The 27172-nt window shown below is 36.9% G+C and overlaps 1 protein-coding gene across 1 annotated transcript in view; it reads left to right on the top strand.

Annotated features, from left to right (window-relative positions):
• Positions 1 to 559: 559 nt before the first annotated feature.
• LOC104275286 (dedicator of cytokinesis protein 4-like) overlaps positions 560 to 27172 on the top strand; it is a gene marked incomplete at its 5' end in the record, with an annotated part of 45705 nt that continues 19092 nt past the window's right edge. The window contains 12 exons of the mRNA XM_009871208.1: positions 560 to 684; positions 967 to 1129; positions 2661 to 2767; positions 3421 to 3577; positions 9283 to 9380; positions 9472 to 9555; positions 9642 to 9742; positions 10448 to 10529; positions 11517 to 11687; positions 12967 to 13159; positions 20560 to 20687; positions 22829 to 22963. Coding sequence (XP_009869510.1) covers positions 560 to 684; positions 967 to 1129; positions 2661 to 2767; positions 3421 to 3577; positions 9283 to 9380; positions 9472 to 9555; positions 9642 to 9742; positions 10448 to 10529; positions 11517 to 11687; positions 12967 to 13159; positions 20560 to 20687; positions 22829 to 22963 — 1544 coding nt within the window. The remainder of the gene's footprint in view (positions 685 to 966; positions 1130 to 2660; positions 2768 to 3420; positions 3578 to 9282; positions 9381 to 9471; positions 9556 to 9641; positions 9743 to 10447; positions 10530 to 11516; positions 11688 to 12966; positions 13160 to 20559; positions 20688 to 22828; positions 22964 to 27172) is intronic.

Here is a 27172-nt window from a genome sequence, read left to right as displayed (position 1 = left end):
ATATGTTGAGATCTTCTAGATCAGAAACATCGATTTGAATGCTACCTATCTTGGAAGCCTGCCCTTGTAATGGAAAGAACACCAACCTTTTGGTTATTTTCGAAATAATAAATTTTCTTTTCATGAAGGATAAAGAAGTTGTAATTGGTTCTTCAAGGAGACATTAAATAATGAAATCTAATGATTACAAATTAAAGAAAATATTCCCTTAGATTAAAAGAGTAATTAAGTGAGGTGAAGCTAGAGACCAGCTTCAGTATAGCTGGAGATGGCCCTGTAAAGACCAAAGCGAGCTAACAGATGAGTAACAGCCCCTGGAGTTGGTTTAGTATGGCAGATAATGTCTTGGCCTTAGAGAGAGATGAAGCTCTATTGGGTTTTTTTGGCTTATGAAAACAGCTATTATTTAAAATCTGAAAATACTGATAAATTGTGGATGTGGTATTATCCCTTGTTTGGAAGAGAAGATGAAAGTCTACTGAAGTGCTAAAAGAAAAAGTAAGGAAGTTGAACTGACTTTTGTACCCTTTGTTTTGATTTGGTTTTTTTTTTTTTATAGGTGAAATGAGGAATGATTTATATATCACTGTAGAAAGAGGAGAATTTGAAAAAGGAGGGAAAAGCGTGGCCAGAAATGTGGAAGTGACAATGCATGTTGTGGACAGCAGTGGTCAAATTTTAAAGGTAACTTTGTTGTGTTTTATCCTACTGCTCTCAAACCAGGACACCTCTATAAACACTTTCATTCTTGTTAGTGTGAATAATTTTTGCCACTTTTTCTAATCAGCAAATGCTAAAAAAGTGATACTGTTTTTGTGGGTTTAAGATATTAACCATGATATCACATGCCGTATTTATGATATGAATATAAATATTAAATAGTCTTTGGAAGAACGGTCCTTGACGACATCTTACCAGGGATCTAATCTATCTTTAAATCTTTATTCATATTTTTTTCTTCATCAGGATTTTATCTCATTTGGCTCTGGAGAGCCACCAGCCAGTGAGTACCATTCCTTTGTGCTTTATCATAACAATGGTCCCAGATGGGCTGAGCTGCTGAAACTTCCTATTCCTGTGGATAAATTCAGAGGAGCACACATCCGCTGTGAATTCAGACACTGTTCCAGTAAGTGCTGTTCATGACTTCTGCTCACCCTTTCTGTTACAGCTGCAGTCACCACATGAATTTTTATACTACTTCAGTAAAAAGACAGCTGCATGAACTTTATAATGCTTTCATGACACAGCTTCTCAGACTTGTAGCTCTGCTTGGTGAAACTCAGTGCTTTGGTAAAGCCTAAAAACCGAGAGAAACCAGTCTGGTTTTAAGTAGAAATAGCTGCAAATATAACCAGAATTCTAGGTTAAGTCAAAATGCAAATTTAGAATTTGCCTGTTGAATGATGCAAAATTATACCTGTTCTTTAATACAGCAATCCACCCAATGGGAAGTGTACATAGATGCTTCATGGTCAGCTGACATTGCTTTTGTATTGTGATTTCTTCTTTTACTTACAAAATTCCAAAATTCTCTAAACAGAAAATTTTAGAGATGACTGATGTAAAAATTGAGGTCTGGGCCCATATTCTTCATGCCAAGGTTATATGAGACAGGTTTCATATCTATGGTGCTGACTGCTGTCCAGCTTGTAGAGAAAGGGGGATGAAATTGTACATCTCTTAAACTGCTGCTTTTGTTTGGCTCCTTTTGGTGTTTTAGGTGTAGCAAGATTTAATTATATATATATTTCCTTGGTCAAAAGTGACACACACAGTAAGTGATGGCATGTTTAGATTTTGAGGTACATAAACTTGAAAATGCAAGGATTCGGTAATACAGAAAGAAATTTGCATTGATTTCTTCCTAAGTTTTCTTTTGTAAGCTATGAAGTAATAAAGGAAAAATGTCAGTGGTACATTTCAAACAGATGATACATTTTTGCACAATTCTTCCCGTGTATTTTTGTTATGATGGCCTACACCTCCCCAACTATGCTAAACCCGGACTTGGAAGTCATATATATGTACACATTTGGTGAAAAACTGGTTGATTTTCAAAAGCGTTCAGCGTCTGTGCTCATGGGCTACAGTAAAATCTGTGCCATCTCAGTGTTTTGTAGTCTGCCTTGTATTAGTGATAGGTGAGTTTAGGAATTTGAGCTTAGGCATCCAAGGTTGAGGTTAGGCATCTGCTCTCTAGCATTCGTGCACCAAACTGTGACATCTTCAGCCATACCTCTAGAGGCAGATGCCATATCTGAAAATAGAAGTGCAGTGTAGCCTGAGGCAGGCCTAAAATGGAGACCAGTGGGAAGAAGAGGGTAATTTATCACCAAAATATCCTTTTCATATTGGGCTGGCTAGATCACATTAATTTTGTTTCCTGGCAGTCTGTATGTTGGTGTGTTTGGTGGCTTCCATTATTTGTTGTTGATAAACACGGAATCATTCCGTAATACTGCTTTCTGATTTACAGGGAGATAAGAGAAACCATTACAGGAGATAATATGCAAATCTGGAAAGAAATTTAAGATAATCTTAGTCTGACTAGCTGCAAATAGCTTCCAGTGTACTTTCTTACGTTGTATTATTATTATTAGTTTGTCTAAAGTGTATAATATTAACTTTAAATGCTACTATTTGCATATATATTTCAGCAAAAGAGAAGGGTGAGAAGAAGTTGTTTGGCTTTTCTTTCGTTCCCCTGATGCAGGAAAATGGGAGAACTCTTCCAGATGGCACCCATGAACTCATTGTACACAAGGTAATTTTGAATTAGGAATCATTAGCTGTAATGATTTGTCTGGAACATACTTTAAATGCCCAGGAACATTAGGTGAGAAAGCCTGTTGTATTCCTTACCAGATGAGCAATAATCTTGTCACCATTAAAATACACATTGCTGATTGTTTAATATTAAGCGTCCTATTACAAACTGCAATTGAATCAGGTATGTGTGGTTTTACTAAGTGTTACTCTTACATTACATTGTATTTGTGTTGGATTTCACAAAGGTAAGTTCAGCTGAAACACCCAAAGTGAACTCCATGATACCCTTGTAAAGTTGGAAAATCAAGCAAGCTAATTTATGCAGTTCTGCTCAGTGTGATCATTTTTAGAGATATTTCAGTTTTGTGTAATTTTTATTTCCATATGTAACAGTTATCTCTTTTTTCAGAGGACTTGATGTGCTCCTAGATAAATTTTAGATTTTAATACCAAAATTTGGGGCTATTCATTTGACGTACCCTGTGAAAAACTGGCAGATAGGTAGCTATGATCCACAAGCAAAGTTTCAACAGGCATAATGAGAATTCATCGATTTCTGCCTGAGAAACTATAATAATTTATATAATTTAGGGACTTGGTCCTTTATTTTTCTGCACTTCAGTTATGTCAACTGGTTTGTTTTCACAGTGTGAAGAAAACACAAACCTTCAGGATTCTGGTCGCTACCTCAAACTCCCCTTTTCAAAGGGAATTTTCCTAGGAAACAACAGCCAAGCAGTAAAAACCACTAAAGAGTCCTTCTGGATTACATCCTTTCTCTGCTCCACTAAGCTCACACAAAATGGTAGGATATGTTGATTATTTAAAACATGATGAATTCAAGTGCATGTGATAGCTAGCCTTTTCTATGCCAGGCAAGCACGGATGTACTCAAAAATATCTTATGTTCTATCCATTTTACAAACTTACGGTTTTCTTCATAATTTTTGTATCCAGATGGAAACCAATGCAGCATGATAAACCACTGATTTAAAGTAGTTCAAGAATTCTTTTTAGATTAACATGATATTGGAATCAAATGCAGCGTGCTTGGAATCAACTGTCAAAACCCAGCTGCTTTACAAAAGCTCTTAATCTGTTTATTGTAGAGTTTTTATGAAATACTTATCATAGACTTTGGGCTGTGGCGATTTGTTTTTAATTAGGCACGTAATGTTTTTTTTGTTGTGTCGTTTCTCTTCCTTTAAGGCAACAAACGTTTACTGCTGCTTAAAACAATCTTATACACTGGATATGAGGAGCAGCAGATAGAAATACGCGTATTTGCACTCTTTATCGTTGCTCTGTCCAAAATTCTTAATTTTGTTGTTTATTTGCCATATTAACTACAACTTGTAACTGAAAGGGTTTTCCATTAATTTCTAAACATTGTACATTTGCTTGGTTATGTGTTTCTGACCATTCTTTCGTATACCCACAGTTTTGTATTACTTTTTAAGCTGTTTGTCACAGTTTTAAGATCTTGCTTAGCTCTCTTGTGTGTGAGTGACTGTGTCTTTACCCGTCTTATATGTACAATGATAAAATTGCTGATTGCTTGCAAATTGATTGTAGATGTTTAACAGCAACTGGAACAGCTTTTAAAATTGAAATAATCATCTTAATTTTCACCATTTAGTAACAAGTGTCCAAAACAGAACTATGTGCAAATACTAAGTGGTCTGTTTCACTGTGCACATCCTTTCTGTATTCTCATAGCAATTAACTTCAAAGTAATAAAAGTTACCCAGCAAAAGATTTTCCCAAAGGTTGCTGATAGGCAATCAGAGACTAAATTTGCTTCAGTTACAGGCCTTGATTTAGGAAATCACATAAATCTACTAGTACTTACACATGCATGAAAGTGCTGCCCAGAACGTAAGTGTCTCACTGATAAATAGTTGAGCAGTTGTCTGGGATTTTTATACTAATTTATGTTCACAGTACAGGAGTTGTTTTGTACTTAATGTAAATAGATCTGTGACATAGGGCATAAAATTTCCTTTTTTTGAACCATATTCTGAGTAAGAGAGTGTAGAATATCTGAATAATACTGATCCCCTTTTCAGCTCTGAAAGAGTTAACAATTATTTCAGCAGTACTTCAGAGGGTGGAAATATTTTCAATAGACAGGCTCATATTTTCTCCAAGGATCTTCTTTGGGAAGTTCATCTTGGTGAGTTTCCAAATCCCCATTCTTTCAAACAAAAATTTGCCAGAACCTATTGCATGCTCCGAAAATGAACATAGAGCAAAGCATGTGGATATTTGGTCATGTGAGCATTACTTCAGTTATCCCTGAGAGAATGTAGCGTGTTATTAAAAAATACAGAATCAAAAAGATCTGTGCGTTTACTTTTTCTGGTAAACATTTGTATTGGTATTTTTGAAAATTGCTGATTATTTTTTTTAATCTGTTTTTACGTTTGGAGATTTTTCTGAAGTTCTCAGAGATCTGCTTGTGTCTACAAACAACAATTGAAAATTATGCGATTGGTCTGGCTGTGGGGTGGGGGACGACCCCAAACCCAGACTTGTAAAGGGTGTGACTGAATTAGGCCACAGCTTGCTGGGAAATTTTACTCAGCTGTCATTCTCTCATTGATTGTTTTCACATGCCATCAGCTCTCATGCATATTAAAATTATGGGGACTGGGTGAAGGAGGCTGATTCCCAGTTGTTGGAGTCAATTCCTTCCTTACCCTGGGTACTTTAAAGGGGGTTTTAGGATTATTTCCAGTTTTCAGAGACCAGCAGAGTCTGTGCGTTCATCAGCAGATCTCGTAACAGTGCAGCTGTATCTAATCTGCCAGTTAGCTTTTCCTAAGCTTGACTTTTGATCCTGGAGAGTTAATCAAAGTTAGCAAAAAAAAAAAAAAAAAAAGGTAGCAGCCTTTATATGTATTACATTTTTAGCTGAGTAGTTATATCTCATCCTAATGAATACCAAAAGAGAAAGAGAGAACAGAGAACATAGTATTTTTCTACAGTCTTACTTAGTTTTTGACATACAGGAAACATCTCTGCCTGCCAGAGGCTCAGGATCCATCCAGCAAGTCAGAATATTTTAGCGAGTTGGCATCCACTCGTTTCTCAGCACGGTTGGGCACGTCCTCAGTAAGCAGCTGCTCATCAGCAGAGCAACATGCCGTACAGCATGTCTGTTGCAAGGCAGAGGTGCAATCCCTCTATCTGCATTTTGAAAAACCCAAACCAGTGGTTAATGAATCAGAAGTAAAAGGGGCAGCTTTCCAGGGTGACCCTGGTTTGGAGGGAGCATTGGAAACCACAGAAGCAGCCTTTTGGAAGAGGAATGCAGACTGCCACCTCTGGAATTCAGCTTTTTCCTTTTGAAGTGCAGTAGTGCTACACCAGGCCAATTTTTGATGTCTCAGGATTTACAGGAGAGAGATGGAAAGATCATACCAAACCACCTCCTCATACACGTTTCTAAACCTCTTATTAAACCTAGCACTTTGGACTTAAATTACAGATTTTGAAAAGGGAAGTGTTGTGTTTGGTGGGAATGATAGGTCAGCTGTAGCCTGATTTAAATGTACAAATCTGATCACAGTTAAGAGAAGGCATTGGAAATGTTTTTCTTCTTCAGCAACATTTATCAGCAGCATTGACTTCTTCCCTTTTCCAAAACTATGTTTTCCTAGTGGGCCTATTTTTGGGGACAATTTTCTGTTCTTATTTCTCTTAATACATGACACATTGCTATCCCTTCCCTTTGTGATTCACATGTCAGATTTTCCATTCATGTCATTTATGCTTGGGCTATTTCCTAATGTTATCTCAACAGTGTCTTTCCTCCTTAGCATTTCTCTTGAAATAAGTTCTTTGAAGTGAATGTCTTACATTTGCTTTCTCTTTCTTTTTTAATCCCCCAACAAATCCCTAATGTTGAGTGTCAACTATCTTCCACTAAGTTCCTCCACAAACCTGTAAAGAGGAGTCTTTCCTGCTATGAACTGACAGCTTTAGCTAGTCTCGCTACTCCTCAAGTGGAGACTTAAAGAGAATGAAGTGTAGAAGTCCATTTAATTATCCAAAAGACAAATGCAGTTCACTGGATTTGTTATGCTTATTTCTTGAAAATCCCTGACAAAAGGAATAATAAGACCTATCAATTGTCCTTGATCTTCGGGATGTGGCTCTGATGCATGTGTGGGAGCCTTCAGCACTCTTAATGCAACTCAAGGATCTCTTAATCCAAACCATTGTATACTAGCCCAGCATGAAGCAAACCGAAAAAGAAATGTATAAATGCATCAAAACAATTTGTGCCTACCAAAATCAATTAAGGCATCAAAATATTAGTGGAATAGCTTGCATGGCGTTTGCTGTTAACACCTCTGTCAAGATTGGAATATAGATGTAGATTTATTTAACGTTATTAAAGACAGAAATATTTGTTGTTGTGGGAGAGAGGAGCTTTCCTGGAGCAAACTGAGAAATAACAGAAAGATGTGTGTGGCTCAAATGTTACTTGAGTATGAAAACAATCTGTGGTACAAAGCATCCAAATAAAGCATCCAAATAGTTGCTGAACCAAGGGGAAAACTTCCTATCAGCAACTTTATGTGATGAGTACTGAAAGCGTTTCAGAAGAACTGGGTCCTTCTAAGACACTGCTGGGAAATGATCAACCAGACAGCAGTTCAGATTAAACTGATGGAGGGTGGTTAAGGTATTCCGCTTCAAACAGCCAGGCCTTGAGACTTTCTGAAAAGCTGGTTCGGGGAAACAGTAAACTTGAATGTAAGGGAGTATTGGGTTTTATTTAATTCATTGATTCAGAAATATGTGGAACTTCTAATGAAAACTTAAAAGGAGACCTAAGTGAGTGTGTCACGAGCAGAAAGGCAGAGAACTTGCAACAGAAGGGAGAAAAATGACAGCAACGTGTAAGAGTTCAGCAAGGGTCAGGAGCAAGTGAAAACGCCTGAAAAACCAAGCCAAGTTGCAAAACTCTGCTTTTCGATACTGAATGGTATAGGACGTGAAATTCCCGATCTCATAGCAAGATGGTTTTTTTAGTACATTTCTGAAGCTGAAAGCAATAACATATGACTGAAGAGTAATAAATAGAGTAATTACATTTAAGACAGGTGGAAGAGCTGGTATGTTAACTCGGCCATCACCCTCCAATGAATTTTACGCAAGTACTTGCAAGAAACCATGGGTGGAAAAAAGGCCATGTAGCTAAATGGAATGTACTGTAAAATGAGATTATCAGAGGAATACCGTGCTATAATAAACTTCTTAATCTTTCTTTTCAAAGTTCCGTTAATTATTATTCTTCAGAGGAAACATAGATCTAAACCATCTGGACTTCAATAACACGCCACATGGGAAATTAGAAAATATACAGATTAGAATAAGGATTTTAAAACTGGTAAATAGAGGCTAAAAGGGAACTAGCAGGTTGCACTGTAGTGCAAGGAATTTAATTCCTGAGTGAAAGGAAAATACTACAATATCTGAAGAATTCAGACTGAGATTGATTTCTTTTTTTAAAGGGGTAGACATGAGAGTTACTTTGCTAAAATTTGAGACACTAGATGTACTGTTAATGAAATTTGCTGCTAATACGTAGTTTAAAGAGTTTGTCAGTTGAGAGGGACAAAAGCTAAATATGATACAGGCAAAGCAAGGTAGTCTTGATCTAAATAATTAATAAGAAGGAGTAGAAATTAGATCAAATGGGGTGGTACAAAAGGCAGGATCATACCCAAATGGAGACTTGGGTATTCTGCTGTAGCCAAGGAGCTAAACAGTATTAAGCAGGAGGAAGACCTGTTTGTGTCACCAGCATAATGTATCTTTTAAGAAAACCCAAATTCTAGAGCATATATGTCAGACGTTTACAGCAGGCATATGAGCTTGTTAATGATACAGAATACAGTGATATGGTCTTCTCTGTAATATAGTTACCATTTTGTTCAAGAAAGCTGAAGGAGAATGAGTTAAAACTGGAGAAAGTATGAAGACTCTAGGGTATGCTTTAACTTGGAGAAAGTTTATTTTCCAGGCGAGATTGTTGCTTATGAATAGGGAGAGTCTTAGAGGCATTGTATTTGTTGCCTAAAAAGACATAGGAAGATGAGTATTTCAAATATATCCAAACTAGTAATTAGGAGACTATTTCTAGCTGTCAGAGGATGGTTCTGGAAGACATCCTTCAATGGGACAAGAGACAGCAAAATAATTACTTTTCTTAAGATAGTGACTGAGAAATAGCAGAACAAGATGGCATGACTCAGTTGCCACAGGAGACAGATTTTACAGACCCAGTACCATGTTCTTCTGTTTCTGTTGGTGGAACAATTGTGGGACATTTGAACATTTGTTGTTGGGCAGATTGCATTGTAGCAAATTTTGAGATGATTTCTTTTGTTTTAATGATGCCAAGTTTTGCTGAGTGAACTGTAATATTATATTTTAAAATCTGGAGTGCTGCTTTGCTTCCAACTTTAATCTTGCATTTTTTTTTTTTTGCAGGAGATATGCTTGACCTTCTGAAATGGAGGACCCACCCAGACAAAATTGCAGGTTGCCTCTCAAAATTAAAAGAAATTGATGGTTCAGAAATAGTGAAGGTATATACCTTTCTGTCCTTTTAGATAGTGTGAGGGAAATAATGTCACAAAAATACATATTTAATAGCAAACTCCTTCTTATTTTCTCCAGTTTCTTCAAGATACTCTAGACACTTTGTTTGGGATTTTAGATGAAAACTCTCAAAAATATGGATCAAAAGTATTTGATTGTTTGGTAAGTTTCATTCTGGAATAACACTTACCACTATTTAAGAACTAAGTAGAAGGAAAAAATTTTTTTTCTTTTTCCTTCACATTTAGGTTCACATAATAAATTTGCTGCAGGACAGCAAGTTTCACCACTTCAAGCCAGTAATGGACACTTACATTGAAAGTCATTTTGCAGGTGCCCTTGCATACAGGTGAAGTCTGTACTTTTTCTATCTGATTTGAATACTGACAGTTATGGGTAAACTAAGCAAAAAGCAATCAACAGATTACATTTATTTATATCATTAGAAATAAAATGCAGTGCTTGTATGAATGTCTAGGTGATTAAAAAGGATAAAATAACTACTGGAAATGTTATGTGCTAATGCTTTAACATTGGCTTCATTTTAAGTCTTTTTCCTTAGTGAGTTTGTTTATTTGAATTACTTTGAAAAATACAGGTGCCTTAAATTCATCCAGCTGCAACTATGTTTACTGTCTGTGTAGAGCAGTGCTCTAATGAGTATCACTTCCTCCTCTGTACACTGCATTTGTCTGCTGCGTAGACTTCCATTAAAACCAGTGCAGTTTAATGAAACTGCAAACCAATGCTTGGAATAGCAGGGGTAGTCCGTGCTGGCAGGGACCCGTCTGGCTTAACTGAGCTCGTGTATCTCTGTCAAAATCATTCTACTGGATACGTGATGCTGGTATTATTTCCTGTTCATCAGACACCTACTTTCAGCGGACTGAAAACTAGGTGTAATATTGGGCCTTGTAGTGGTTAGTGAAGTCTAGCCATATGTTTTTTATTTTGTCAGTGTTTCTTATACGGCAGCTGTTGGCTTGTATTCGATGTGCAAAGTTAACCTTTTTGCCACTTCTGTGTTCTAATACTTTCTGATGTGCTGTTCTAGAGATCTTATAAAAGTACTGAAGTGGCATATTGATCGAGTCACCGAAGTGGAGCTGCACGAGCACATTCAGGAAGTACTAAAGGTAATTAAAACTGTCAAAGGCCATTATGTATTTGAATGATGTATTCATACAGTACCAACAGGTTTAATTTAGGAAATCAAGTGGAGTATGTACAAATGATGGAATGGTAATACTAATTCTAGGGAGCTGCAGATTTTTCAGTGCAGTCGGTTTATTTGCCGTTCCCTTTTATTACTTAGTTGAGCTTACTACCCCTAGACTCTGGAGCTATATATTCCTTACTGTGTAAGGACATACATTGGTGGTATTAACATCTCTCCCAAAACTGAATCTAAATGGCAGACATGCATGCTGACTTAACGGTTCGGTCCTGACACAGAGGAACGCTGCTGAAAATGGTGTGTTCAGTTGCTCTCGTATCATCAGTAGAGCACAGTACGGAATCAGGCTGAGCTGTACAGCTGAATAATCTCATTTAGGACAGGTACTATGGTCTGCAAATAAAGTATCAACATGATATCCTTCTGTACTTTCTATGTATGTTTTGCTGATAAGAAAGAGCTGAAAGAGCTGAGTTTTTAATTTATGTTCCAACAGCAACTTAGGACTTTTTTTTTTCTTTTTTTTTTGTGTATTATCTGGTTAACAGTTGACAGGAAAACAACTTTTAACAGGCAGAGGAATTCCAAGAACAGCTCAGAAGTTTGAGCCTTTCTTGAATTGACCTTATGTGTTTATGCAGTATGTGTTTCTGTAGCCAAATACATGAAGAGGAAGGGGGAACAGTGTTGAGACTTTGCAGTTTCCATTTATTAAAGACAAGTGTTTCCTGGTTTCTAGAGATTATGAAAAGCAAGGGAAGAGCATTTCTGAGTATATGCCTTTGAAATGTTGTTCGTGTTTCAACAGAAAGATTTGCCAAAATTAAATAATGTGTTATCATGTTTCAGACCCTTATCATTATTTGAATGATATGATTGCTGTGTGTGTTTTATTTGAAGATGATGGTTCATTTTTATGAATTATCTCTGATTTTGACGTTTGTAGGCACAGGAATATATCTTTAAGTACATAGTACAGTCTCGAAGGTTATTCTCTATTGCCACTGGTGGACAAAATGAGGAAGAATTTCGCTGCTGTATCCAAGAGCTTCTTATGTCAGTACGCTTCTTTCTTTCCCAAGAGAGCAAAGGAGCTAGTGCTTTATCTCAACTGCAAGTAAGTATTTAAGTGCTTGTTGCTACTTTCCACATCCGATATAGGAAACATATGCAAGTCCTTACCTGTATACCCAGGAAAGAAGATGTGGTTTTGCTAGAGCTGAATAGCATTTTCACCACATCCTTTTACCTTTTGTCATGTGTGAAATTTTCATACCAGCAGCTTCTAAATGTGCTTGGCATGGATAATCCTTGATGAACTGTATGTTTTTCCATATGTTTTACTACTCAGCTGGTATCTTTGTTTCAATTGAAGCTACCAAAGTTAACTGCTGCTGAAATACAGAGGCAAAACACACAGGAGACAGCTTTCTACATGAAGTGTCATATATTTACCAACTTCTACAGCTCACATATATACCATCCTCTTCCCCTGTTTCTGTAACAAAAGGTGTTCAAGACCTGTTAAGAATTATTAATCTCTTAAGCTCTGTAGAAAATTGTTCCAAGAAAATCGCAAATCAGAGAGAATGGCGAGGTGGTTCTTACTTCCCATATAATGTAAGTAGGTGGAATGAAAAGATAATTGCAAAATGATAAGAACAACCACATTTGGAATGCTTCTTCAGTATCTTTAACCTTGTATGTCATCCCTTCTGACACCAGTGTGAGGGAGGTCTGAGGTATGAGCAGCTTTTCTCAATTAACAGGATTTGGAGAGGAAGAAGGGAATGTCAGTTCAAGCTTCCTTTCTCTGGCACTGCCCTCCTTTCTTTCCCAGTGTTTTGATCCCAGGTTTATTATTCTCACCAATGAATTTCTAGTCCTGTTTTTAGCATTGTTGAAGTGAACCAAGGCTGCCAGTGCTGTCTCACTCCAAAGTAAAAGACTTCATTGGTTGAAAAATGGAGGATATGGAGGCTGTAATAGTACTTAGCTTAAAGTGAACCAAAACAACTGCACTCACATCTTTTTGTTCTGATATCAGCTAGCATGTTGGCCTTTTAAAAACTTATTCTCACGCATAGATTGTGAGGAATGTGTAGAGTATAAATATTTTTGTTCTAATCTGAATTTTTTACTTTCACTTTGTCCTGGGAGAAATGAACAGTCTTTAGATAATGCTTAAAGGAAAATAGTCACAAATGTAAGCCTGTTAATGAATGTGAGGATATTTCTTGTGAAAAATGACCATTTTTAAAGCTGCTATTTACCTTTTAAAGGTAAACTCAAGCATTTTTCTACAGTTACTTAAATTTCTATGGCTATTTAAATTTCATAAATGTCAAAACTATACCGCAGTATTTGACTGTCCATTTTTTCCTTTTCTCCTCTAGGCTGTGTTTCTCAGCTCATTCCCGTCGGTGTACTCTGAACTTTTGAAGCTCTTTGATGTGAGAGAAGTGGCAAATTTGGTTCACGATGCTCTGGGCAGTTTGCCAACAGTCATGCATGGGGATGAGTCCCTTCAAGCTGTTAAACTGCAGAGTATTGGGAAAACTGTCGAGAGTCACCTGTACACTAACCCAGGTGAGGTTGCCCTGGAACTCGGCGTGTGTGCACAGGCCGGCGGCTGCTGAAGGAAGGAGTGTTGTTCAGAGTCGTGGAACAATTCTTGAAGCACTGCTCTGCACAAAGCTGCTCATTTATGAGAATACACAGTTGGTTAAATGCAGTGGTTTGCGTTTTAGACAGTGACTCTTAAAATATAGTTTCCTTCTGATGTACTGTTGGCAATATGTCTGTGAAGGAAGTTTACCTTATATGTTTTAAGTCATTATAAAGGAAAAAAAACTTTACTAATTATTTTTCTTTTTTTCTCCCTTGGGACAATTCAGAAAACGGATTGTCATTTATCCATTAAGTCTTATTTGTTTAACTCTTGCTATCTCAGCACTTTCAATCCTCCGTTTTTTAATGTATAAAAAGGCTACACAAGTGCAAATGGTACTTGGTGCATGAAGTATATAACAGCATAGGGATTTGCTATGCAGAATTAAAAACTGCTTTATGACATTCTTTTTTTCTCTTTAAGTGAAACCCATAGAAGTGACCAAATATTAAATTTGTGATGAAGTAATATCAAGATTAAAGAATTAAAATACAAGGAATTTAAAGAATTTTAATAAGTGTTTATTTAGTCACCAGAAGCCCTCTTGGGAACTGTTTGGGTATTGGCTGATGGAGTTCAGTAGAAACAGTAACTTTTACCACCTAAGGCATTCAAGGGAAACCTTACAGTGATGAAGGCTCTGCAAAAACTACCAAGATATGCATAAATATTTTGAAATGCTGCAAAATAAAGGAGAAGATTGTAGACTTTTTTTTTTTTTAATCCTTTATGTGGTCATATCTTAAAAGTATGAGCTCAAAGAAATGGGGAAGAAGTATTGGATCCTGGCTGCTTTGCTTCGTTCTGGTTGCAAAAACAGCTTACTCTTTCTCCTGTGAGCCTCCACAGCAGTCCCTGCCAGAACAGTAAGCTCTTCCTACAGCTGATGGATCAGACCCTTGATGCTCTGAGTAGGTGATGATGACATATTCATGGAGCAATCTCTAACTTTTGTTTTTCATTTTCCAAACTACTTAGGGACCAGGTAGCATAATTTCCATTTTCCTCTTATTATCTCATTAGGTCAGCCTAAGCAGAAGATCCAGATATATGGATGTAATTAAAGAAAGTTATTTATTGCCATGTAACAGACTCCTGGGGATTTTCTTGGGACTGTAATTTGCCTTCAGCCATATGACTTTTTTTGGTCTTTGCTTCCTTTTGCAAAAGTGTTAGTTTTTTATTCAAATTCAGTTTCATTATTAAGAAGTCGTATGGGTTGTATTGGCGATAAATGGAGATAAATTTTAAATGGAGTGTGGGTTTTACAAAAATAGAATATAAATTTCTTAGATCACAGGGAAACTCATGTGAAAGACATGAGGCAGTAATACAAGCTCACAATGTCATGCTAGGAAGCTTGGACAAACACATACAGTGTCATTTCAGTCATCATTAAGTTGAAGGGTCTTGTGGAGTTCAGCATCTGAGTCTTTTCGCCTTTAATTTTTTATCCCTTTAAAATACAAAAACACAAGTACACTTTCCCTCAGTCAATCTCTAGAAGGACGAAGTCCTTTTAAAATGCTCTTGGGAAAATAAATATTGCACTAGGCTATGTTAGTGTGCAGAGTAAACTGTACATCCTAATGAGTTGAGGCTTGTGGCTGTGAAAATAATTGATTCTTTCTCCCAGATGAAGATGATGAATGCTGCAGGGTGTGGTGCTAGCTAGCACGTCGGAACTAGATGGAATGCAGGAAATAACGTCTGAAAATGAGGAGAGCACTTCTTAGATAATATTTTCTGCTATCTGGAGCTTTCTTGGAAACAAGCAAGCATAGTTTAGCGTGGGAGTTTTACACATTTTGTATTGCGGAGGCCTAAACAACTGACCCGTTTACTCCCACTGCTACAGCAATCAACTGACACTAAAGCTAGGCTTTTGCTAAAACTGGGAGATATACATGGTACATTGTTGCAAACAGAAACATCAGAAGTGTAGAGGTTGATTTAAGGTGGTCAAGCGCAGTTGTTCAGTACAATTTCAGATGCATCTAGTCTCTGACTGCCTTTCTAGAGAATGAAGTTTATGCAGTGTATTTACTGATCATATGTGAGTAAGTTGTCTAAAATGGCTGTGTATTGAGGCTTTGTTATAGCTTGCTTAGAACCTTTTTACATTCCAGTGATTTTAAACTTCAGCTCTTCGTTTAGGTAACAACTATAGCAATGTTAAAAGATATCAGCAGCAGTTATCTGCCTAGCTCCTGTGAAAAGTTGGTGGGTGTTAAGACCTTTACCTGTATTTACATCTGCATACATAGGCTGTCTATCTGCTGCTGATAAAGACTAGCAGTATTTTTTTTCCTCTTGACTTTTCTTCCAGCCTCCTGGTATTTTGGGCATAACTCTTTGGACACGTCCCTGTTGGTACTTGTGGAATGGCCAAAATGATGATCTATGTATGCCTGTACCCAGAAGATTTTTCTACCTCTGTTATTTCTGATACATCAGGAGGCTAGTCTAGTTTTTGTATTGAATGCTGTTATAGCTTGCTTAGGGGAAAAGTTAAATCTGTTTTGCTGAGACAAGTTAAGGCCAGTAACAGAGAAACACATCCTAAACCATGCCCTTCTTGACATGGTTAAACAGGAATTAGCAAAACGCCAATATTTTTTTTCTCTAAGGGCACTACTTTGAGCTTGCAAATTCAGTAGCTGTGAAAATGTGAGGTGTGTTAAGTGAAACATTAGGTTTCATCCTCCAGAGAGGATGAGTTTTCTTAGAATCACCACTGATCAAACATGTCAGCTGCCAGAAGAGAGATTGATAAAGTCCTAAAAACACAGAAAATCTCATATTGATAATCCTCCAGAGAGGATGAGTTTTCTTAGAATCACCACTGATCAAACATGTCAGCTGCCAGAAGAGAGATTGCATTAGTAGATAAAGTCCTAAAAACACAGAAAATCTCGTATTGATAAAGCTGATGTCTAAGCAGAGTTATAATCTGTGGTGCAGCTCTTTACCGCATGGAGAATGTACTTACCAGGCAAGAAATTTTGTGTCTTCCCAAAGTGTGAGGATTTAGAACTCTGCAAGAGTAACTGGGTAGGACTTCTCCTTTTAGTGAAGCAAGCTGTTCAAAACAGGAGAGGTTTATGTCTCTGATCATTTACACTATAGGTATCATACGGTATATGATACATATATTATGAAGCTAGGAAAAACCCAAAGTAGATGTTTTAAAGACACCTTCATGTGTTCATTTTATTTCATTTGTTTGATATGTAAAGTTTTCTCTCTATTTATTTTATATATAATTTATTCCTTATCTATTCTTTATTGTTTACCTTATTTTACACTGAAACCCACTTTTAACAGCTTAGAAAAGTGACAATTACCTATTTATTTTCTTTCTGAGATTGACTACTTCTCTCAGTCTGTCTTCATGAATGAGTTTATCTAAGAATTGCATCCTGTATATCAAGGAGAATGTACATGTACAAAACTAAATTTTTCAGTAGTCATTCAGATTTGAATATCTGACATAATCAGTAAGAATAATATCTTTGAACTTTTTGGTGGAAAGGATAGTTTTACTTGTTACAGTTCCTAAGGAAATGAAGAAAATGTTGTTAGCAAGTTCAGGAATGGCCGAGGGGGAGGACTTTCTCAGCCCATACCTGTGTTTTCCTTTTACACTACAGGCAATTTTTTTCTTTCAACTGAAAACAGCTCCTCATAGAAGTTTTGAAACTGATTGTTCTGAGGACAGTCATTGTTCCCTGCAGTCACAAAGCAGGCATATATGGTTGGCTTTGGAATTGCAATGGTAACTGCTTGCTTGACTTAAGCATTTTCTTCTCCTTCCACCAGTAAGTCCAGTGGTTCTTCCAAACAAGGAAGTGTGAATTGAATAGATCCAAGTAAAACTATCAAACCTAACAGCAGCTTCCTTACTTCTCACTGTTCGAGGAGGATTCTGTTTATTTAAAATGTTCAATTACACTAATTCTTATTCCAAGCAGGCTGAAGTTTTGACCATCTGTTCAGATATAGTCATTGAAATGAATATCATCTTTCTGAAATTAGTCTTTAAAATGCAGTAGAATAAGAATAAAGTTTTTTTAAGTCTGTGCAGGTGCTATACCACTAACTGAAAAGCAAGGGGGAAAGTTGTGCTGTGGGTATTAAACATTAATGTAGCTTGCATAGGAAAGTCATAAGGATTGCCCAGAGTAGTCTCTCTTTCTAATTATGCCAAGCATGTACTTGAAAAGCTCTAGGTCATTGTTTTTTTTCCTCTCTTTCTTTATAATATTTGTAAAGGGCAAGTATTAGCATTTTAAACAGTCAGCTAATTTGGCTTCCTGCACAGAAGAAAAATTAGGACAGTGACTGATGGCTAAGAGTTCTGATTATTGCACCATTCTTTGCACTCATTAATTTTTCTATGTACAGTGGCTGACATTGCAGCTGACAATTTTTAAGAAAAAGAGTAATCTGAGACGAATGTTGTACGCTACATTCTCCAGTCTTTCTCACATAGCCGTTGGTTTGGCTCAGAGGTGAATATGATGGCTCTCCTCTTCTGTAATACCACTATATTCCTCCACCTAAGCAGTTCAAGACAAAGAAATATATAGATTATGGGATTATGAGGAATATATCTAAAGCTGCATTATATGTGGTTGTTAATTCAGTAACTACCGCTGTTTCCTCCCATGTATAGTTGCAAGCCATTGTAAGACGCTTTTTGCTATCCATTTGGTCTCAGTAAAACAAAGTTCCTGATCATTTTATGAAGCTTTTGCAAAAATCTGGTGCTTGATACAGGTTTGCCTGAGATGCTTCAGGCCATACTGTATGCAGGAGTTGGCTTTTTACAAGTCAGATGTTTCTACCTGTAGATCCCCTGTTCTTCAAACTGGAGTTTGTAATGCTGCATTTACATGTACGTAGTGGGCCCCTCAGAAAAGGTGCCAAATCCTGTGTGCGTGTGCTCATCAGGAAGCTGCCTAGAGTGAACCAAGAGGAAACACCTTGGCACAGGGCTGCTTGTTTTCTCTTCAACTTCTGGGCTGAGGGATTTGAGTTCAGCTGCAAGAGGGGACCTACTGTCCTCAGAAGACCTATGGCCCAAAGGATAAGTCTCACAACAGTGACATGTGAAAGAGCTGCTGTAACTGCTCTGTGGCAGTTGTGGAGTTGAGTCCTGAACTGAGCATTTGCCTGAGAGGGAAGAACGGGTCCAGTGCTCTGTCAGCCTGGATTCAGCTTCAAGTCACCTCCCTGCCAAGAGAGTACCCCAACTGCAAAGCCACAGGCTGTTTTATGGAATGAACCTTACATCTCTTTTCTTGAAGATGGGTTACCAGGTAGTCAAGAATTCAATGCGTGTAAGGCCTAATGGAATGCAGGGAAAAGGAGCTGTTGACTGTAATCTATAAGTTAGGTCTTTTTTATAGGAATCAAGAATCCTGCTTTTTTGCTTCAGCTTAAAGGCATTAGCTCTGGTTTTATATCCATCAGTAATCAATAAACAGATTTCGCAATGGGGATCAGCAGCTGCCATTTTCCTAACCACAGGTCTGCTAGTTGCCAGTGTTCCTGCCTGCTTTCCTCTTGACCATATAGATCTTGCAGCAAGTGGGTCAATGGCAGCTGTGCACACTTGACATCTCAGACTACGTGGGGCAACACAGTGCTGAGCCTCTGGTTTTAGGTAGAAAAGAAAGTGCCTTTAGTCCTGACAAAAACCTGCTGAGACACTTGCAGAAGTAAGCAGTCACTGGATGGAGGTTATTGTTTTCCAGTTTTGCATTTCAGCACCGCTGGTTTTAGATTAATTGATAGCCTTTTGCCTGTTACTATACAGTCTTCATTTATATTTTTGTTCAGTACAAAGATACAGCTTAACACCTGAATAAATAATAGAATCGTAGAATGGTTTGGGTTGGAAGGGACCTTAAAGATCATCTAGTTCCAACCATCTGCCATGGGCAGAAGCATCTTCCACTAGGACCAGGTGGCTCAAAGCCCCATCTGACCTGGCCTTGAACACTAATAAGCATGAAACACATATTTAAAAAGAAGAGGTAAGCTTTTTTTCAAAAACAAGAATATAGTTAAATAGTGTGTAAGAATCAACATGTCCATATGATTTGTCTGGTGCTATACATATAAACAGCTAATGAAAACAGGGAATAATAGAGAAAAACTAGAGTAGTGCTGCATTTCAGTGAATGAAAGAAGTGTTCATGAAATAAAATCTTAGAGTAAATCTCTCTTTCTCTCTTTTGGAAAAAATAAAGGAAGTATTTGAGGGGAAAAAAGTGTTTATAGAAAGACTAATCCACGAGCAGTACTTGATTGGCAAAATTATTTTACAGGACCTAGATAAACTCAATTTTTAGGAAATAATTTTATTAATGAACAAAGGAACTGAGTAGATCAGTATATTCAAATAATGTAGCATATAATCATCATTAAAATTTTAATAGAGGAAATAATTCAAGTACATTTATATGAGAACATTATTTCTGTTATGGAAATGATCTAAAACCAGCAATAAAATGAAAATAGGTAACACCCCTTCTATTTATCAAGTGGTAAATAGGTGTTTAATGTGTTACCACAAGTGTAAATGTTATGACTCTTCCTTTTTAACATTGTATTTGATTATAAGAAAAGAAGCAAGAGTAAGTAGCATGATAATGAAGTTCTTTTAAAATTCTGAGAGAATTCAGGACTGCAAATAGCACCAAAGAACTGTGTTTAGAAAATTAGAAGGAAAGGCAAATCATTTTTCATACAGATCTCAGTAGTCTAAATTGCTCATACTCAGTAGGAGTAAGGAATCTGGAAAATTGAAAGTCTTGAAAGAAATCTGAAAGTACTGCTTGTCCATAAAGTAGAACTTCCTTGTTAGAGTAACATAAGTTCAGGATGGAGTCTGTTGTGACTTCAGCTTTCCCTGTCACCTGGCAGGGAACACTAGAGCCTAAATCCATATTATTTTGAATTCAGTTATTTCTATGCTAAGATTTTTTTTGCATGACAGTTCAATGAATACTTAGAATTGTCTGTTTTATATATATATTATATTCCATACAGTGGTGTTTTTCTCCATCTATGATATGATATGATATACTGACTTTCAGCATATAGTTTGTTCTTCAAATATATTTTGTGGGACATTATGATTATGAAGTAAAAGCTTCTGCCTGTCAAAAATGTTGGTTAAAGCAAGTAAAAGCTTCTCCTTATCAGAAATTCTGGTTTTGGACTGAAAGCAAATTTTATGTCTGCATTAAAAATAAATTATTCTGTGAGAATCTCCTACTCATAAAATTTTTCATTTTTTTTCCAGATTCTCGGTACATTCTTCTTCCGGTAGTTTTACATCATCTCCACATGCATTTACAAGAGCAGAAGGACCTTATAATGTGTGCACGTATCCTTAGCAACATATTTTGCCTCATCAAGAAGAACAGCTCAGTGAGTAAACACCATGTCCCTTCCACAAGGTGTTGAACTTCTTTATATGGCTCAGTGACGTTTAATGACACAACCTGGACCTTGACCAAGAGCATTTTAAAGAGATCTCTGTGTAATGATTCTGCATAAACATGTGATTTTGATTTCCTGCGAGCCTTTCCATGCAAGAATATCTTAATTGTAGTGCATGGTGTTCTGCCCAGCTTTGACTCTTTGAGTTTTGTGAAGTGTCTGCTTTCTTCTAGAGGCATTTTCTGTTGTGCGCTGTTTAGTCACAGGGGACATAGAGATGATATAGAGAAATGGATTGATGCGAGTGTTGTAAGGAGGGTTTCACTTTGTTGCTGGTTGTTAAACTTTGTGGCCAGTTTCTGACATTCGTGTTCGCAAATTCATCTGTGAAAGCTGCATATGAGAGCTAGCTTAGATAGGTGTATTGCAGATGCGAAGATGGTAAGTTCTGACAGGCAAAGTATATAAGACAATTAAAACCAAATGTAGTGCAATACATACACATCAAGGCCAGCATACAATACGTTGTAATGCATTACTGAGAACTGTTTCATGTGTTTCTTCATTTTGTACCACTGTCAGCAAGTAGAGTTGCTCCATCAGTGGTTTGATATGGATGCGGCTTGCAACTTTGGCATTGTAACATTTTCATTGCAGCTGTGCCTGGGTTATTATAATACTTCCTCACAAGATAAAGTGACAGATGATAAGGTGTAGCTGTGGTTTTGGATTAGGAGAAGAGCTTAAATGTCTGGTCTTAATTTCAGGAGATCCATCATTTGGAGTCACTAAGCCAGAGATGTACACAATAACACGTGGATGTCTACATGAAACTCCAATGTTCAGGATACACAACTACTATTTTTAGAAGTCTTTGAGAGTATTAAAAACTTGGTGATTTTGATACCATTTTTGTGGATCAGTTCAGAACTTCATTCCTCCCGTGGTAATCAAGATAATTAAGAGACTGAGGGAACAAGTGAACTTGCAGCTGGGCAGCTTTGAAAATTGAGGTTGTTGGCCATTCTAATAGTGGTTTGTCCATGAGTCGTCTTGGTTGATACAGTTCCTAAATCCATGGTACACTATCTGCCTTTGTCAGTAGCCAAGTTAACCATTGTTTGATACTATACAAAGGGACAGAGAATACAGCCATGAAACTAGGACCATCTTGAAACCAAACAGGAACTTCTGAGTTTTGTTACAAATCATGTGCTTTGGGTGTGTAGGAAGGAAAAAAGAAAGGGAAAAAAAAATCACTCCTACGCCTTGATGTCAGCAAAGTTGAATGATCTGTTTATCAGCTGAGTTTTAGTTTGGTTGGGTGCATTTGATTATGAAGTGTTTCTTTCTGTGAAGAAATGTCACCTTAAATTGTGGATAACATCGCTCAGATTAAGATGGTATTCTCTGCTGCAGTGGAGACAGAAAACCCCGTTGAAGCAGGGAAAACATATTTCCATCTGAATTAAAAAAGAAAAGTAACTACAACTTGACTTCATCAAGTGTGTTCATGCGTGTAATTAAGGTATTCATGGTCTCTTTTGACAGTGAACACTTTGGTTCCTTTTTATTGATGTTGCGTACAAGCAGTTGTAGACTTACATAAATGACTAATTTGTTTGTGCTACTCAGTTGATGGGAAGCAATGTAGCTGGTCCTTACTGCTGAAGCAGGTCTTGAAGGTTGAGCACCATCTGCTTGTTTCTGGTGATAGTTTCAAAGTGTGAAAACAGAATTCTACTTTTTGGAATTTAAGTCTCTCTTGGCAATTTCCCCAGAAAAATATATGGGCGTTACCTATAAAAATCTTGCCTGAAAAGTACTTTATTTACTGCTTTCTTCTAAATATTCAATGAAAATAGATCTACGCTAATCTAATGAAAGTTTACATATTCCAAGTCATCCCAATAACTGTCTTCTATCTTTCACTGCAATGTAATTAATTGAAAACTGTTAGAAAAGAAATCATTAGAATTAAACAATATTTTATGTAGAGAATAGTCCATGTTTCTCAAATGTAATATTCATGGTAAAATTATAATTTGTTTCTAAAACGACATCAAAGGAGATACGCCTGTGGTCATCTTTCTATTTTAAGATCTTAAACATGTTTTTTATTTTTTAAGGAAAAATCTGTCCTGGAAGAAATTGATGTGATTGTAAACAGCCTGCTAGATATTCTGTTAAGAACCATACTAGAGATCACCAGCCGACCACAACCATCAGGCTCTGCTATGCGCCTCCAGTTTCAAGATGTGACTGTAAGTTTCTTACAATGAAATAGCTCACAGTTGTCTCTGGTCAGACTACTAGATTTGTGACAATATGATTGTCTTTATATTGTAATTCACTATGTTAAGATTTTGTGGATAAAACAGAAAAAGATGAGAACACAGAAAACTTTTCTTGTGTTTTGTTAATTTTCAATGGAAATAGGATTTTTTTTCATTAAATTTTTTTATAAATTGTACCTTAAAAAGCTCAAAAGATAAAATTACTTTTGAACCTCATGGCAATAATTATGATGTTTCTTTTGTGACAAATTTAATAGCTTTCTGAAACTCTCTTTAAGTTTGAATTCCTGAAAATGGAAGAGTATCAGTCAATAACTTTTTGCTTCCTAAAACACATGCTTCTCTACATGATGAAACAACTCTAAAAATGCCCGCAGAATCTGTGATGCTAACTTACACAAATCCAAATTTATTAATTGAAAGGCATTTTGTTGTTCTCTGGACTGAGTATTTGAGCTTCATTTCTATCACATGAAGTAGACCATAGAGGATGGATTTAGATTAACAAATGATATTTTTGTCAACCTGCTATAAAAACTCATGCAAATTGGAAGGTTGAAATGAAGGCATTTAAAGAAAAGCCTATGATAAGCACTGATGAAACAAAATGAAGTGTTATTTTGCTTTGTTTTCAGTAAGTTTACGAGTTTGCTTTTGAAGGGCAACTCAGTTCTAATATAGTAAGGGATATGACCCAAATATGAGGTGAGAGGGTAACATTTTGTGCAGAGGACATACAGTGCTGTGTGATTTACTGTCTTACTATACACATAATTAATTAATTGCCCAATTTTTGCAGTATAAAGTTTTTTCATTAATGAAGAGATGGTTGCTTTTCAAAAAGGAATTTCCTTTAAGAACAAACATTTCAAAAGTATTTAACAGCTGTGGAAGAAATGTGTTGTTGGGTCTTTTGTTCATTTTTTTTACTTATCCCACGGAGAACAGATGAAGTGTTTTATGGAGCTGACCAAACTGTAATAAAAAAAGTCATGCTTTAATAATTATGATTTAGCAGGAGTAAACATCTAAGACTTTTTTTTTTTGTTTAAGTTACAAAATTACAGATGTTCACTGTGTCGCATATCAGTCCATCACAAGAAAATATAAGCTGAAGTAAGGGTTGTAGTGTTAGACGGTTAATATGTCAAAGCTCTGAGCTTATTGGTTTCTTCTGACATTATCCACTTGCTTGAAGATTAAGTTTTCATAAAACACCATGACAGCCTAATTCTTTCACACCATCAAAAAATTAGACTCTGAAAGCACTTTCAAGTTTCAAAATTTTCTTTTTATGCATCAGAAAAGCCGTGTCATTGTCACCACAGGCTCTCAAAGAATACTTAATGTGGAAGTGACTCACAGCACAGCATAAGGCAATTATATACATTTATGTAGAAACATCATGCAGTATGGGCTTATGGCAACACACGGAGCCAGATTCTTGGAACTATTTGCAGAGCAAGTATGATAAAGTACTCAATGTGAGTACAGCAGCAGAGTCTGTTCCAGTATGTTACCATTATTTCAAGCTGCATGTATCATAAAATATTCTTTGTGAGATGTGTCGTGGCAGCACACTGGATAAAATTTTGTCATATTTCTGCATCAGATATAGCCTTCCTTGTGGAAGTAGTCCCAAGCTCATCTCAGTGCGATTTTCTAGGCCCACGTTTCACTGTTTTTCTGCACAAAGCAGCAGCATAAAATCAGGCAACATCAGGCTGTGTGCTGCCTTGACTGCACCGTTTCTTTCATCTCAAGTAGTTTTGGTAGTTAAGCATCTTGTTAGCTGGTAATCTGCAAGATGAAAATGATGCTTCAAACTGAGTACAAAGAAGAGATATCTTCAGAGTGTCAGTGTTACAGGTGTTATACTAACAACCATTGAATTTAATGCGATGGTGAAACTTCTGCTTTAGGATGTCAGTGATTTAAACTAATTTTAGACTTCCTTAAGAAGAATGTATTTGTGTATAAAGTGTTAGCAGAAAGCAATTAAATTAAAGCAAACATTTATTGATTTCAGGTCTTAGTACTTCAGTCAGAACTTAAATGAATTGCAATTTCATTGTGAGCTCCATGTATTTTTTAATAATTGTCCTCCTTAAATATGACAAAAAAAATTACTTCAGGGTTTTACCTAAGTGATTTGGATATACTGCTTGGCTTGACTTATGGCACTAGAATTGGATCCTAAATGTTTTTTATCAAGGTCATTATTTGTGTAGAGTTTGCTGTCATGCATGATTTGCAAGTTAGTCTGTGGCTAGAACTGACAGAAATCTTAGACAGTTTTATGTTGAGTTCAAGAAATGCAGCTGAATGTTCGTTGTTATTTTAAAAACCAGCTGCCTGTATAGCTGCCTACATTTGAATTAAACTTTAAAATTTAGAAGTCAGTTAACAATTAGCTAAAACTGGCACCCTTTTAGAGCTATTCTGTCAACTATAATATATGGCTTTCTATAACAGAGTGTGATTTTTAATATACTACTATACATTGAAGTAAATGTAGGAACATAGAAGGAAGGTGACTAGAAAGGACTGCTAAAAATGCTTAAGCAAGAAGGAAAGTTTTCAAAAGGGTTCATACTCAAGTTTTGTCACTCAGTATAGCAATTAGGTAAGCTTACACCCTTATTTATTTACTCTGCTTATTTTGACTAATTAGCCAAATCTGAGCGTCTTGGATTTTATCACTGGAATAAAAGTCTCCAAAAATTAGGCCTGTTTAGATGAACCTACATTATGCTGCATAGCATAATAAAATTATACTAAAGCTAGACATAATGAAATTAAAAATAAAAATTAATTATAAGAGACAAAAGTTTTTTTGTTTTCGGAAGAGGAACTAGTGGAGCTAGAAATAATTTTGCATAAATTTACAAGATGGCAGCTGTAACCTTCTTGGTTATGCCCAGAGCATGAAGATTAAGAGACTTTGTAGCCTTCGGATATTGTTTTGAGAGTCCTTTGTTCCTGTAAAAAACAGTAGTAATTCATTTAGGATCATTAGTTTAGTGTAGAATCTTATTATGGGCAAGACAATTGTTATTTTATTATCACCATGTTGCCAGTGAAAATCACCACCACCAAGTATACAAGGTATAATTGCAAATTATTAAGTCTTTCAATGTAAAATCCAGAAAACACACTCCTTTGAAAACATACTGCTTGGTTTTGGGTTTTTTATCTTTCTTTCTGTTTTTAGTGAAAGATAGGGAAAAGTCTTCCTAAAATTTTACTTGTCAGACTAATGAAAGACACCATTTTAAAGTACTGTTATCATACCTCTCTGTTCTCCCAGCCTCACTCCCCATTCCTGGAAGGTACAGGCCAGAAGTGTATTTTTTTAACAAGTTTGTAAGATCTTTTCTCAAGCACTGGGATGCAATTCAGACCTATAACTCTTCCTTTTCCTCATCCTTTCAGCAGTCGGACCAGACTGATCCCATTCAGTGTTTCTTCCCAGTTTAAAAATGAACAAGCAGACAGGAAAGGGAGGAAGGGAGAACTTTTCCCTTCCCATAATGTCTGAGTTGTTTGGTTGCTCACTGGAAATACCCAGTGCACTTCTCTGATCTTTTGTTCCCAAATCCTGTGCTGTTTGAAGAACAACCTCGTGAACATGCCATCTGTAGAGGCAGGGAGGAATGTGAACAGCAGTGCACCCCTATAGGCTGGGCAGTGACTGGCTTGAGAGCAGCCCTGAAGAAAAGGACTTGGGGGCACTGGTGGACGAGAAGCTCAACATGAGCCGTCAGTGTGCACTTGCAGCCCAGAAAGCCAGTCGTGTCCTGGGCTGCATCAAGAGGTGCGTGGCCAGCAGGTCGAGGGAGGTGATGCTCCCCGTCTACTCCACTCTCGTGAGACCCCACGTGGAGCACTGCGTCCAGTTCTGGAGCCCCTATGACAAGAAAGATATGGACGTGCTGGAGGGTGTCCAGAGAAGGGCCACGAGGATGATCAGAGGGCTAGAGCACCTCTCCTATGAAGACAGAGTGAGAGAGTTGGGGCTGTTCAGTCTGGAGAAAAGAAGGCTCCAAGGAGACTTTATTGTGGTTTCCAGTATCTCAAGGGGGCTACAAGAAAGCTGGTGAGGGGCTTTTCAGGATGCCGGGTAGTGAAAGGATTAGAGGGAATGGATTGAAGCTAGAGATGGATCGGTTCAGA

The sequence above is a fragment of the Apaloderma vittatum genome, unplaced genomic scaffold, assembly GCF_000703405.1.
Source record: "Apaloderma vittatum isolate BGI_N311 unplaced genomic scaffold, ASM70340v1 scaffold1756, whole genome shotgun sequence".
NCBI lineage: Eukaryota > Metazoa > Chordata > Aves > Trogoniformes > Trogonidae > Apaloderma > Apaloderma vittatum.
The sequence above is the reverse complement of the archived record's forward strand: the minus strand, read 5'-3'. Positions and strand labels throughout refer to the sequence as shown.